The sequence below is a fragment of the Empidonax traillii genome, unplaced genomic scaffold (assembly GCF_003031625.1).
Source record: "Empidonax traillii isolate 1590-97213 ecotype Southwest subspecies unplaced genomic scaffold, ASM303162v1 scaffold518:size600044, whole genome shotgun sequence".
In the NCBI taxonomy this organism is placed as follows: domain Eukaryota; kingdom Metazoa; phylum Chordata; class Aves; order Passeriformes; family Tyrannidae; genus Empidonax; species Empidonax traillii.
The window spans coordinates 326,243-340,605 of NW_020955711.1; the positions used below are offsets into that span (position 1 = coordinate 326,243).

General features: G+C 51.7%; 1 protein-coding gene across 1 annotated transcript in view; it reads left to right on the forward strand.

The window, feature by feature from the left end:
• The window catches only part of STX8 (syntaxin 8), a 103,914-nt gene extending 95,389 nt beyond the window's left edge, over positions 1-8,525 (forward strand). The window contains exon 8 of the mRNA XM_027896851.1: positions 7,516-8,525. Within this exon, the coding sequence (XP_027752652.1) occupies positions 7,516-7,583 (68 nt within the window). The 3' untranslated portion in view covers positions 7,584-8,525. The remainder of the gene's footprint in view (positions 1-7,515) is intronic.
• Positions 8,526-14,363: the final 5,838 nt, after the last annotated feature.

The following is a 14,363-nucleotide window of genomic DNA, read 5'->3' on the forward strand; positions in this document are numbered from 1 at the left end:
TACAAGCCAGCTTAATAGCGTGGGATTTGTGCTAAAGTGGTTCTTAATGCAATACAAATTGAATACCCGGCTCGCTCGGAACGAGGAAAGTGTTAGAAGGAACGAGGGGTTTTTTATAGCTTTTGGGGGAGAAAGTGTTGGGCTCTTTTTTAGGGAACATAAAGGACAGCAAGATGGATTTCTTGGGGCGCTTGCCATGTGAAACTAGTGCTTTAGGTATGTGTGGTGGGTTCGCAGCCAGCGGCCGAGCTGGTTCTTTGCTGCCTTGAAAATCAGAGTTTTGAGCACATTTGGGCAGGGTTTCTGCCATATATCTGGCAACACAGGCTTAAAATTAACTTACTGAAAAAGCAGATAAAATTTAGTTTTTTTTTAAAACTGTGATATTAAATAGAAGTCCTTGAGGAAAGCAGCCATGACTCTACAGCCCCTCATTGAAGCTCCCATCCTTCCCCTGCTTCTCTCCTACCCTATAAAACAGCTATTATGTGTTTATAAGTTAGTGCTCCATGTCACTTGTAAAAGAAGACTAGTTCATAAACTTCTGGATAGACAGTACTGTGGGAATATAACTTACTTGTCATAAACCCAAGCTGCTTTTCCCAGATAATGTAATGCTGTACCAGGCTCTTTAAAGTCATAGCATGCTATTTATTATTATTTTATAATCTATAAAAGACACCAGTGCTGAGCCTTTAGGGTTATTGAGAATAACACTATACACAAATCAGCAGAAAAGCCTCAGCAAAACCCCGAGGACAACTCCTGTTCCCAAAAATATTCACCAGCAGAGGTGCTGGGGGTGCTCAGGGCTTGTGGCAGGGCTGCTCTTCCTGTGCCTCCTCTCTCCAAACACCGAGAGCCAGGGGATGGCCCAAAGGCACATCCCATTTTCGGGGTGGGATTTGCCAACTGCAAGTTACACATTGTTTGGATGGACTTGGATGTAGTCTTTCAGCTCTGGAGTCAGGGCAGAGGACTTGGCCACTCGCACAAGCACATGCCTTGGACTTTTTTTTTTAAATGGGCTGAAATCAGTGTTCACTTCAGTGCCCAGGAACCAACCAATGTGTGGCTGTGTTTGCTTTCTGAATATCCTCAATATTCAGCAAGAGCACCAAGCCCACAGGTCCATGCAGCCCACCCAAAGGACAGACCCTTCCCCAGGCTCCAGGTTTCCAGCTGAGCTGGATTTGGGGACGGCAGATGGGGATCACATTGGTCACGTCTGTGGCCAAAAAAAGAGTTGGTGCTCCCTGTTGGGAGGGGCTGCCCCAGCAATCTGCTTCCAGGCTGGGAGAGAAGCCGTGGCTGTGCCCCCTGTGGAGAGGAGACATCACCCCTCAGCATATGCTCCATTTACTCCCCCTATTTATAAAGACCATCCAGGGCTCTGTGCACTAATTACAGCAGCAGGGACTGGAAGAGATTTCCCTGCTCATGGAGTCCAGACCTCGGTTCTCACAGACAGACTCCCTGTGCACTTGCTTCCCTAGACCCTCCCAGTGTGCTTTGGAAGCATTTGGGATGTTCTCCCTAGTGACTAGGTGTTTCCAGGGGCAGCCCAAGCCGGGCTGATGCTCAGAGCAGTGGGTGAGCACCTTGCTGCAATTACTGGCAGGTCTGGGCTTGAACAGAGCAGTAGAGCAGACCCCATTTCCCACTGGAAGATGGACAGATGGACAGATCAGTGTTGCCACTGGAGACCTGGGTGCATCTCCCTGCTCCCTTCACATCCCTGCCTGAGCTGGGTGGGAGCATGCTGGTGATGGGATGCTGGGCAGCCACATGGAGCACATCAGGCACCCAACTCCCCGTGCCAGGATTGGTGGGGGACTGAAGGAGAAGAGCTCAAGTGTTGCTGACACGGGTAGTGCCGTTAAACAAGGGTCTCCTCAATCCCTGGGATACACCTTGCTGGTGTGTGTTCATGGAAATGAAACCAGGGTCTCATTCTGGAGCAGGGAGATGCCCAGGGGAGGGGGAAGGTGCAGTGTCTCCTCTGCAGGGACTGCCCGGGGTGATGGGATGTTGGACACCTTGTAGAGTGCCCTGGCTGGTAACACATTAAATCTCAGTGGCCACAGAGCGACTTCAGTGGTAAATCAATAGTCTGATAGAAGGAGACTAGAAATCTTTTGACACTTATTCAACAGGGACTTGTCAAAACACGATGGATTTATGACCAAGTTCCTGCCTGCCTGTTCAGAGGCACTTGAACCCCTGCCAGATCCTGAACACGCTCGAATTCCCAGGAGTTACATTCAGCACAATAAGGGGACATTTGACAGTAAATATTGCCTTGGAACACTGGCACAAGCACCCAGCTGACAAGCAACAGTTTGGCTGCTCTGTGTGGGTGCTGCGAGTCTCGTCCCTCCACTGACGGCTCTGCTTGTGAGCAGACATCACTGCCGGGCTCCCACCTTCCTTAGCTTTGGAATTAAAGAAGCTCTGAGGAAAACTGTGGATCGTTGAGCCTCAGCCCCTCCATCCCAGCAGTCAGCAGAAGCTGCCTCCACCCCAGCAGTCAGCAGGAGGAAGGGGCAAGTCTCGCTGATTAATCACAAACACAAAAGCGGCTGCTGGCTGAATGGAGAGATCCACTCTTCCCTGAGGAAACCACTTCATCAGAGTGGCTTGTGATTCAGAACAGTTATTGCAGGCAAAAAGGCTTGTTTGAGACACGCCACCCTGCTCTTCCATGAGGCTACAAACCAGAAGTGTTTGTTGCTCTCTGTGCTCTCGCAGCTCTGCAGCACACCCAGGATTTCGGCAGCGACACCAACATGTGTGCTGTGCCCGTAGTGTGGGCTCCATCCCAGAGGGCAGGGCTGCTCCCCAGGACAGGGCTGCTCCCCAGGGCAGGGATGTTTCACAGGGCAGGGCTGCTCCCCAGGACAGGGCAGGGATGTGCTGTGTCCAGTTGCACAGGGTGCTCAGTTTGGTGTGGCTCCGAGCCACGTCTGGGATGTCTGCGATGGGAAAACAGCAAAGGCTGGGATAAAAAGAGGGAAATGAAACGATTTATTGGACTTGTCATCTCTGTGACTGGTGTCTGTCATCGCTGGGGATGGCAGTGCTCCAGGGAGCAGGGTCTAAGTGGGGTGTGAGTAAGAAGCAACCTAGTGAGAACTTACACCCTGGAGTAGGGCCTGACCGGGCAGGGGTGGCTCCTGCCAGGCTGAGTAGGCACAAGGGGACAAGAGTCCTCAGCCAGCCTGTACTGACATGATCATTAACCCCTGGGATTCCTCTCCTGGATGCCCAAACCCCCCTTCAGGTGGATTTGGACCTGGTGGAATTGTTTGCATTTCTGTGTGAACCTCAGATTGGAAAGTTGGTTGTACAGGAGTAAATCAGGAACCCCAAACCAGTGACCCTCAGAGCTGATAAATCCTGGGGAGAGGGAATAACCTGGGGACTTGGATTGCCCCAGGTGACCCTGGGAAGATGGGGTGTGGTGTGAACCCCCATGATTGGACAGAGCAGAAGAGACAGACTAAAGAAGGATCTTAACCTAGAGATTAATTACGTGTATTTTAACCTTTTCTTTCCATCTTACATCTGAAAATTTGATCTTAACTGTTCCTGGAAAAGGTTTGGTGGGGTTTGAAGTATCAACCTCCCCTGAGCCCAGGGACTGTGGGGTCAGGATTGGGGGGATGAGCAGAAGGTGTAGCTGATCTCAGCATCAGCAGTAACCCCTGGCAGAGCAACATGAGTGCTGGTGCTCCCAGGAATGGTGGGGAGATCCCCATCCTGCCATCCTGCCATGCTGGGAACGTGCTCCCTGCATTTCTGCCCTGCTCCTCCGAGCTGGATCAGCAGCTGGAACAGCAGCTGGAACACTGAGCCTTTAGCAGAGGGAGCTTGGAGAGTGGCATTTTCTCCAGCCTGCCTTCATTATTTGCTCTGTAATTGCTCATGGATTTCTGCTTTCACTTCCCACCTTTCCCTGAGAGATGCAGTTTGGATTTGTATTCCTGTCACTTTTGTGCAAGAATCTTTTCTTTGTTCTTCTCCAACTCCTGTTGACTCTGTTGGAGTCTTTGATTCCTGAACTTCTCTTTGAGGCTTTCTCGTCAAGGGAAATATTTATATTTCACAGGACTTGAGAAAAAAAAAAGAAAAAGGCAAAGCAGGCGGGGAATCCAGAGTGCAGAATTCCTGTCAGATCCTATCCATAGCTTTTGTCAGGAAAGCATGTGAAACACCCAGGTTTAAAACTTTCAGATCCTTTTAATCTGCTATTCTTTGGTACAAGGGGGGAGAAAAATGTGTGTAACATCTGGTCTCTATCATGCAAAAGGTGCTTTGAAATTTGTGTGCTATTGGCAGTTTATGTTGTCCTGTTCTCTGTGTGTGGATCACTGGGATCAGATCCTGGGATCAGTGGCCACTGATGGAGGGGCACCAACACAGGCTGGCTCTGCTGCTCTCATGGGATAAGGACTTGACCACTGCCTTTTTGGGCTCCAGGTTTTTAATACCAGTCTCTTTCCAGAAATAAAATCAGGATTATTTCATTTTGCTGTCCTGCTCTTTCTGCCCTGAAGGTCCCCTGAAATTTCGGGTTCATTTGGCGTTGCCCATTAGCAACACTTTCATTAGTCCCCCACCTTCCCCTCTTCCTGCTGGGGAATAATTCAGGGTTTATGTGCAGTTTTTCTTGGGAGTTGTCAAAGAGTAATTACACCCCATTAACTCCACTTTGTATCATTACTAATTCACACCTATAGAGTATTTTCCAAGCAACTGATCTCAGTTGTCTCTTAATTGCTCAAGTCCATAAACTCTGTTACGCTGAAACTGTGCGAAGGATTTGCACCCTCTAAAACTTTTCCCTCTAGTGCAAACCATAACCAAATTATTTGCTTCTGGCTCTCTTGAAAAACTGCAAAATGTATATTGAGGTGTATAAAACATGAGACTAGAAAGATAGTAAAAGGCTGAGAAAGTTGGGGCTGTTCATTCTGGAGAAGAGAAGGCTCTGGGGAGACCTCAGAGCCCTTCCAGGGCCTAAAGGGGCTCCAGGAGAGCTGGAGAGGGATGTGGGACAAGGGCCTGGAGGGACAGGACAAGGGGAATGACTTTAAGCTGAAGGAGGGGAGATTTAGATGAGATATAGGGAAGAAATCCTTCCCTGTGAGGGTGGGCAGGCCCTGGCACAGGTTGCCCAGAGAAGCTGTGGCTGCCCCATCCTTGGAAGTGTCCAAGGCCAGGTTGGACGGGGCTTGGAGCAACCTGGGCTGGTGGAAGGTGTCCCTGCCCATGGCAGGGGGTGGCACTGGGTGATGTTTAAGGTCTCTCCCAACTAAAACCATTCTGTGACTCAGTAGATGGTGTTGCCAATAATCAGTTTAATAAGCAGTTCCTTCCAGGTGTCTCTCTCTAAACAAAATCACCCCAAACCATCCTGCCCACAGGATGCAGTGCCAAGTCCTGCCGCATCCTTGGGCATCCCAGGTGGAGCACATGGAGTTGTTGCTTTCTCTGCCAACAGCAGTTCTTCCTGCAAGGAAAAGGAATATCAATATCCAAGACCTGCTGGAGCCAGTGCAGGGAAGCGCAGCCCAAGCTCAGATAACAAATGGTTTCAAATGAGCGTAAAAGAAAAAAAAATACTGTTGGTGGCAACTCTTATTTCCCTGGGAAAAAAAAAAAAAATCCTGGGCCCCTGGCAGAAAAACAGTTTCTGCACAGAAAACATGACACTATTTACAAAAAGCAATGTCTAATATCCTTTTCCAGCTTGGAAAGAGGGGTTTATTTTAATACATCCTTTTTTAATTGCCATGAGCTGGACTTGTAAATACTGCAAGTGGTTGAGTAATAGTCATGTGTGAGCAGACCAAAGGAAGGGACAGGTTTTCCGCTCTTGGAACCATTCCCACAGTGAGGACAGGGAGACAGCACGGAGCAGATACTAAACACAAATAAAAGCCTCTTAATTAAAAGATCATTTAAGCCCAGGGGACACCCCTGTGTGTGTGTGATGCCAGTGCCCAGCACAGTGGTCCAACCAGGCAAGGAGTTTGTGTGTTGGGGGTGGTTTGGGAGGCGATGGGGGGACTGGAGGGATCCAGGCCATTCTCACTGAAGCATTTCTTCCTTTCCTCTAAAAAAAGGGGAGAGAAAGGAGAGAGGTCTCCTAAGAAAGGGGGAGCAAAGGAGAAGGGAGGTGATTCTGCCCCTCTGCCCCCTCAGGTGAGACCTCCCTCAGCAGAGCTGCCCCAGCCCTGGGAACAGCACAGCAAGGACATGGAGCTGCTGCAGAGAGTCCAGAGGAGGCACCAAGAGGATCAGAGGATGGAGCAGCTCTGCTGGGAGGAAAGGGGAGAGAGCTGGGATTGTTCAGCCTGGAGAGGAGAAGTTTCAGAGTGACCTAATTGTGGCCTTCCAGGACCTGAAGGGGCTGACAAGAAAGGTGGAGAGATACTGTTTACAAGGGCCTGGAGTGACAGGACAAGGGGGAATGGCTTCAAACTGACAGACAGTAGATTTAGATTGGGTATTAGAAAGAAATCCTTCCATATGAGGGTGGGGAGGCCCTGGCACAGGTTGCCCAGAGAAGCTGTGGCTGCCCCAGCCCTGGAAGTGTCCAAGGCCAGGTTGGATGGGGCTTGGAACAACTTGTGCTAGTGGAAGGTGTTCCTGCCCATGGCAGAGGGTTGGAATGAGATGGTCTTTGAGGTGCCTTCCAACTCAAACCCCTCTATGAGTCCATGAATTGGTTTCCTCTAGCAGTTCCCACAGCCATGTCCCCTTATCGCTGTCGTTATTCGTGAGGGAGGGACAATCTGCTGTGGTGGGTTTCTGCATCAGTCTGTAAAACGATCCATAACTCATGTTTTTTAACACTGTCCTTCAGAGCAGCTGCTGTGCCTGAACTGAGAAGTAGCTGTGAAGTTTTGTAAGATCACATTCATTAAAGTCTGGTGGGTTTTGGGGCAGGATGGGGCACAGGGAGCCACAAGCTGCACGGTGGGGCAGAGCAACTGTTGGACTCTCTCCAGTGCTGGATGATCCACACTTTCCCAAGTCAGGCACATGCCTGAAAGCCTGTTTTTTTTTTCCCTGCAGAGAGTTTTGTCTGAAAGCAGGAGAAGTTTGTGTTGGAAACAATTTCCTGATGCAATTTGGGTTTCCTTCCGAATAATCCTTTGCCCCAGTGGGATGGTACAGAGGGATTCTAGAAAAGCTTAACTGGCCTCGCCATGAGTTAAACACATCCCTTAGTCTTTGCATGGCAGATGTTCAGGTAGGAAAATACCCTGCAGGGACTGTTAGAAAATATTTGAAGGGTCAGGAGGAGAAAGACCCTCTCTGCCAAAGTGGGGGTTGAGTCCACGTCTGTGCCCCTGTTGCTGGTGTGCAGGGATCTGTGAGGGATGAGCAGAGGGAATCAGTCTCAGCTGGGAGGAGGAGCAGGACTCAGAGGAAGAATTTAATTGCAGGAAACCATTTGTAAATGCTGAAGGCACAATCTGAACATTGTTCCATCTCTTGCAGGAATGCTGGTGGTGATCGTGCTGCTGCTCATCGCCATCGTCGTGGTCGCTCTCTGGCCGATTCACTAACACAGATCCAGGGCTGGTGGGAGCAGCTGCTCCACACCGAGCACAAGGACTCCAGAGAACAGGCTGACTGTGTGCAGAGACCTTCTGTGTTGGAAATAAAACTCAGCAGTACCAGACTGAAGCCGTGTCCGCCAGACATCCGCTCTCCTTCGGTGCGCAGCTGAGGAGAGCTGTGTGATTTGGAGGATTTCAACGGGAAAAGGGCTCTCTTCCCACCTTCCTCTGGCACTCAGACAGCAGCAGCTGTACAGTGGATACATCTCTCCTGCATCTGTGTCTGAGGATGTGCTGGTGCCACCTGCCCACCTGCCACCACTTCTGCTGAGCTCAATCATCCCGCGGGCTTTAAAACACTGAAATCCAGGAGTGGTTTGGAGTACAGCAACATTCCTCTGCTTCCTGATACCTTCCTTCAGAAGGAAAATGCTTATTGTTTTTCAAGGAATAGTCTTGGGGAGTGGCTGCACCTGGATTCTCACAGGGTGGGATGTGAGAGCTCACAGAGCCCTTTGGGAGGGGCAGGACCCCCACGGGCTGCATGGAATTGCTGGTGAGTCAGGCCAGAGTTACTGGGGAGTTACTGATCCCCACAGAGGGAAATGTGAACAGCAGCAGGACTCACACCAGGCATGGGAGGGTGGAGAGCCTTGTCCTGGTGTCCTCCCCACAGGCTCTGCCAGGCTGACCATGGGAGATGTACCATCATTAACATCCTGATCTCGGTGATCAAGCTCTGCCTCTTCCTTTGTAACTTCTCACACGCTGTTAAAACCGAGAGGAGGGATTACCTGTCTCAAAACTAATGAAAAAGAAGTACTGAAAAAGAATGTTTGCTTCTGGCCAAGAAAATAATTATTTTGTTACACGTGTCAGTTTGATTTCAGCATTAATAGAGCAAGCAATAAATACTGAATAAAAGCCGATCCATTTATATACAATTTATTTGCCTGGGGTTTTATTGTTTCCTACCATCTCGTGCTGACCATGAGTGATTTATCCAATGCTTACATTTCATAAGTGCTGATTTGCAGAAGGAAATAAATAATTTCTGTCAGACTTCATGTGTATTATGAAGATCTGTGAGAGTTGCCAGCCCTGGGCTGGTCCTTACCTGCTGTGGTGGAGTGTCTCCTCTCCCAACTTCCAACTGGCTCTTGGCACTCCTGTCCCTCTCCCTGCCTTCCACCCACACAGCTGCGGTGGGGGCATGTCTGGCACAGCTCTGGGAGGAGGGAAACCAGGGTGTCCTGGTGCTGTGTCCCCTGCAGAGGGACATGAAACCATTTTGCTCTTCTGGGTTCAGATTCCCCATTTTAGTTGGGGCTTGGGCACAGGCCCCTTCATTTTGGGCTTGGTGACCCGAGATGACCCTAAGTCGTCTCCTTGCAGTGTGCAGGTGTTGGCTGGAGCTGGGGCTTTGACTCCATCACTGCAGGATCTGAGCTGGGTATGGCAGAGGTGGCTGTGATGGGAGAAGATGGAGTTTTGCAGGAAACAGAGGCAGGGAGCTGTTGAGTATCCCATGGAATGCAGAACATCAAAGAATGGTTGGAGGGAACCTTAAAGACCACGGGCAGGGACACCTTCCACTAGCCCAGGTTGCTCCAAGCCCCCTCCAGCCTGGCCTTGGACACTCCCAGGGATGGGGCAGCCACAGCTTCTCTCAGTACCTGTCATTGATAGTATCGTGCCCTACAATTGTAGGAGCTGTGCCCTGGAGCTGGAGAGCAGCATTTCCTTGTCCTTGTGCTCCTGGGAAGGGCACAGGGTAGGTGGAGAGAGGAGCTTGGTGGAGAAAAAGGCCAGTAGGTCCAGCTGTGCCTCGTGGCTTGGGCAGCAGCTTCAAACAGCGCTCAGTGTTGGCACCAGAGCTGGAGGAGAGACCAATACGCTGTAGAATAACCTTCAAGCCTTTAAAAGTCCAATCCAGGTTGTGCCTGCTTGCTTTTCCTTAGAGATGCTTTATCTTACAGCCTTCAGAGGAGGGGAGGGGAAAAAAAAAAAAAAAAGTTAGTTTAATGTTCTTGTGGTTTCCGAGAGGACGCGGCAGGGGTTTGATTAGTTTATTGCTTGATGTCAGATTAGAAACGGAGCTTTAAGCAAGGCTGCTCCAGCTGGAAACGAGTAACTTTGGAGACATGTTCCAAATTTGTGCATTCCTGCAGCTCTGCAGAGGGACTGACACTGGAAATGCTCCTGGAGTTGTTCCTCAGCAGCAGCCTGTGCCCCAGCCCGGAGTGGGATTTCACTCACGGCTCCGGAACAGCCCAGTGGATCTTCAGCGACAGCAGCAGAACAGCGCAGGGTTTATTGGGATGACACCACGGGCTTGGGCTTCTAATTAAAACTGTCATTTACAGGGGGAATTAAGGTTTTGTTTGAATTCCCAGGACTCGCAGGATGGACGTGTAACTCATCCTGATCGACGTTACATTGTGACTTTGTTCTGGCTGAGCCTTTGAAAAGGCGGTTTCTGACCCACTGGGTCCTCGGACACATTTTTGCTGTTGGGTGGAAACACGAGGATTTGCTCTCCGAGATGTCGAACAAAGGGGTTCTCAGACTTGCCCTTTAGGTAACATTTAATGTGTCGTGTGGGTGAGGAATTTTATTAAAAAGCAGTGGATTTGGCAGTGTTCTGCTGGGAGGAGGAAAGCTGTGCTGTCTCCCTGCCCCGCTAAAGAAAAAGGAAGGTTAAAATATGAGGGCCGCTGGTTTTTGGCTCTGAGCAGCAGGGTTGGAGAAGCCAACCTGCAGTGGCTTCTCCAAGCAAAGGTCTTCCTGGAATGTGCCCAGAGAGACTCATTCCCTCTGCTTTCCCTTCCACTCCTCCATTTCTCTCTTGGACGACGTGCTCAGGACTTCAGTCGCTTCCAGTTGTTATTTTATCAAAAATACAAGTGCTGGGGGAAGGTCTGGTACGTGCTGCATGCACTTGGGATGTCACAGCCCCCTGAGTAAAACGTCCCCAGCTCCTACACGAGGACAGGGATGACCCTGGGAGGCTGCTGGGCATTTTCCCATGCCCTCATTTCTGGTGTGAGCTCGGTGCTGAGCTCAGTGCGTGGACGGCTGGTCTCCCACGCTGCCTGGTGGGACCAGGCTGGGAGAACCGCTCCGGGTCTGGCCCTCAGTGGGAAGAGGCTCAACCCCCTTTTTCCAGAGCCACTGTGTCACCTTTGGACAGCTGGCCACCTGCCTGGAGCCGCAGCAATGTGGGAAACCCATTTGCTCCTCAGTGGAGCCACAGGCGGCGGCCCCAGAGCAGAGGGGGTGTCACTTGTGGCCCATTTGTCTGTGCAATAAAGATCTGAGATTTCTGACCTCCGAGATGTTTTCGGATTCATAAATTACCAGTGACGCCGAGGGCAGGGTCAGGGGTCTGACCCCTCAGCAGTTTGCAGGACCTTTTGCCTGTATTTTTCTCCCTGGAAGTGTTTTGCTGCCTCATTTCCCCCCCCTCCTCCAGCTTTCCATCCTGTGGGTGCCACCAGCCCTGGCCTGGGCTCGGGGGCAGCAGCAGCACTGGCCCCACTGATGCCCCGTGGGCAATGGGTGGTGGAGCTGATGAAGAGGATGGGCAGGAAGGGACAGTGCTGGGGACAGTCCCTGTGCACGGGACAGAAATAGGTGTGGAGTGGGGTTGGCAGCCCCCCTGAGCCCAGATTCTGGCTCTCTCCTGTCCCCTCACCTGTACCCCAACTCTCTGTGGGGTTCCACGGGTTTTGGCAGGCCCTGGCTCTGTCCCTCTGCAGGGATCAGTCTCCTCTGGCAGCAGAGGTGCTGGGAGGGGCCCCCTATCCCACCGCCCCCTCCCCATAGTGACCCCACTGTCCCCAAGGGCGGGGAGCAGTGCCAGGGAGATATTTGGGGGACATGAGGCTGGGACTGACAGTCAAAAATAGCTGTGCCACCTCAACCCTGCCAAGGGGACATCGGCAGACCTAGGGAGGCAGAGGGGACACCGTCACTTCCCTGTCCCTTGCCAGCCTGAGGGGTGGGAGGAAGCAGAGATCCGTGGAGGTTTATACAGTTTACAAGAGTTTATTCAACTGGTTTCTGACTTTAGTTCTACCGAGTGGGTGCTGAACAGTTACAAGCTCCTTCAGGTAAATTACAGCCAATCTAACGAACAAACAAACAAAGAGGGAGGGAAAAATAAAAACAAAAGAAAAAAAATAAAAGGAAACAACTGGGGAAAACAATAAGAAAATCCACAACTTTTTCACGTGTCATTAAATATATTCATATATAATAACCATAATATATTAGTATGCATTGTAAAGAAACATCGCCCAAAGCAGTCTGCCATGGTCATAACTAAACAACATTTACAGTTCAAGATATTAACAGAAATAACAAAAAAAAAAAAAAAATCAACAGAAACAACTGAACCCCAAAACAACACAGGTTTTGTGAGGGGACGAGGGGGGTGTGCGGGGAGAGGGCACGGACACGACGAGACGAACAGAAACGAGACGAAGCGACTTTTGTCGGGTGCTACCGTCAGTGATGATTGTTTTGGCATTTCAGCTGCTCCCCAAAGCCCTGCTGGAGGCACCACAGCCCCTTCCCTGGTCGCCCCCTCACTGCCCCCCGGGACCCCCGTCCTGTCCCCAGGGCCATGGGGGTGTCCGGGTTCTTTGCTGGTCGTTGGTTCCCCGCAGAGCTGCACCCCCGGCCATCCAGGGGCTGTTTAGGGGGGCCATCTTGTCCCTCTCTAGGTGACTGGACAGAGGTGTCCCCCTAGGAGATGTCCTGGAGCAGGGGCTGGCTGCAGGGCAGCGCTGCATCCCTGGACAACCCGAAAATGGGTGTGGGGGAGGCTGTGCACCAGTTCCACCAGCAGCTCCTGCAGGTCAACGTTACTGGGAGGGCACTGGGGGACCGTGCATGGAGGGGAAGGGGTTTCCCTGGTCTGCCTGGAAATGCAAAACTCCAACAGGGATGACGGGACCGGGTCCTGGTGGGACAGGGATGGGGACTTCACTCCTGTGGGAGCTGTTTCATGTCTTGTGCAAACTCCTTTCCTTCAGATTTCCCAGGTTGTGTCGGTGCCCGGAGGGGTCTGGCCATGGCATGGAGTGGGTGGTGGTTCTTCTGCAGCCTCTGAGAGCAGTGGGACCGGGGAAGGGGCTGGGGCGTGTCCCTGGGTGGTTTTGGGGTGTCAAGGTTGTGCTGGGGAGGGCGGCTGTGCTTGACAAGGTTGGAAAACGGGAGTGAGCGCTGGGTGTGCTCAGTGGGCAGTTCCCAAGTCCTCGTGTCCCCTGGCCTTGCCTTCCTGCACTCCAAGTGAACTGGCTCTGGGTTGGATCCTGTTGGTTTTAGGCCATTTGAAGGTCTCCTGTGGCTCAGAGCATCCCAACTAACCAAGGACATGCTGTCTCCAGCTGATGGGGTGTCCCTGGCATCAGCTGACATTGGTTGCAGGAGAGCATCCAACCCCCATCCAGGGGCTTTAAGTCTCCATTTAGACACTTGAGGTCAGATTGTATCCCTCAAAACTTGGTGGCTTGGGTTCCCTGCGTTGCAAAACCGTCACCCCTCCTTGAGCTCTGAGATGAGAAAAACCAAGTCCACTCTGGGAAAGGGAGGAAAACACAGACTTGAGGGGGATTTGCTTGATGTCCAGGGTGGGATTTTTCTCCTAATACCCAGAATAATTTTGGAGGGCCTTGTGGTGGCAGGGGGAGGCTGAGCAGAGCTCGCTCCCTCCGGGTGGTGTCTCCAGCAGCCCGATGCTGGCTGGAGCTTCCCTGGGAGCCTCCACTTTGCACCTATTTACATGGCTGCCTCGCTTTATGGTGGTTTATGTCATTATATAAATATTGTCAATTGCTATAAAACAAGGCAAAACCACTGGAAAATGTCATAAAATAGATGTTTCCAAGTTTCCTAAAAGGAAAAATATCAGGGAGGTTTTGCTTTTCATAGCGACTAATGTTTGCTTCTCCTCCAGGTACCCGTCCTGCCCTCCCTGCCTTTCCTGTCTCCCTGGATGAGGTGAACTCGGATATCCCCGTTCCTCATGGGCTGGTGTGGCAGGGCAGCAGCCTGGCAGGGGGGTGCAATGCCTGGGTGACAGCTCAACAGCCAGTCCTGCCCTCGGGATGCAGGCTGGAGGTGAGGCAGCCCCTGCCTCGCTTAGTGTGTTTGTGATTTGGAATGGGGAAATTTGAATTTGGGGTTTTCACCCCGAGCAGAAGGAGGAGAACAGTCTGGGGAGTTCCAGGTGGGTCACACCTTGTTCATCCAGTCCCTTCCCTCGGGCAGGTCCCTGCCCTGCATGGGCTCTGCCTCAGCCAAGCCTTAGAGCTCCACGCTGGCCCCACGGGGACAGTCCCTGGCACTCGCTGTGTCCAGGGAGGTGGCCACCTTATGCTGGGATGCCAGGGAGCTACAGCTCCAGAGGGAGTGAGGGCAGAGCTGGTGTGGATCTGGGAGAGCTGCCTGAGTTTGGGAGTGAAACCAGTGGGCAGCCAGGACCTGGGTGTCACCTGCACAGATTTTCTGTCATCTGAGGGTTCACGGTCTGCTGACAGCACCAGAGAGGACCGAGCCCGTGGAGATCTCAGGGGTGGCCACAGTGGAGACTCGGGGATCTTCTGGAGCACTTCTGGGGAATGGATGCCAGCTTTTAGCCAAGTCTGGGTGTTTCCTTGGGGAACCTGGTTATCAACTCCTTGACTGTGAATCGGTGGCTGGGAGGGCTCATGCTCCTTCAGCGTGGTGGGGACAGCACTCCTCAGGGCATGGGGGCTGCAGCGAGGAGTCACTCCC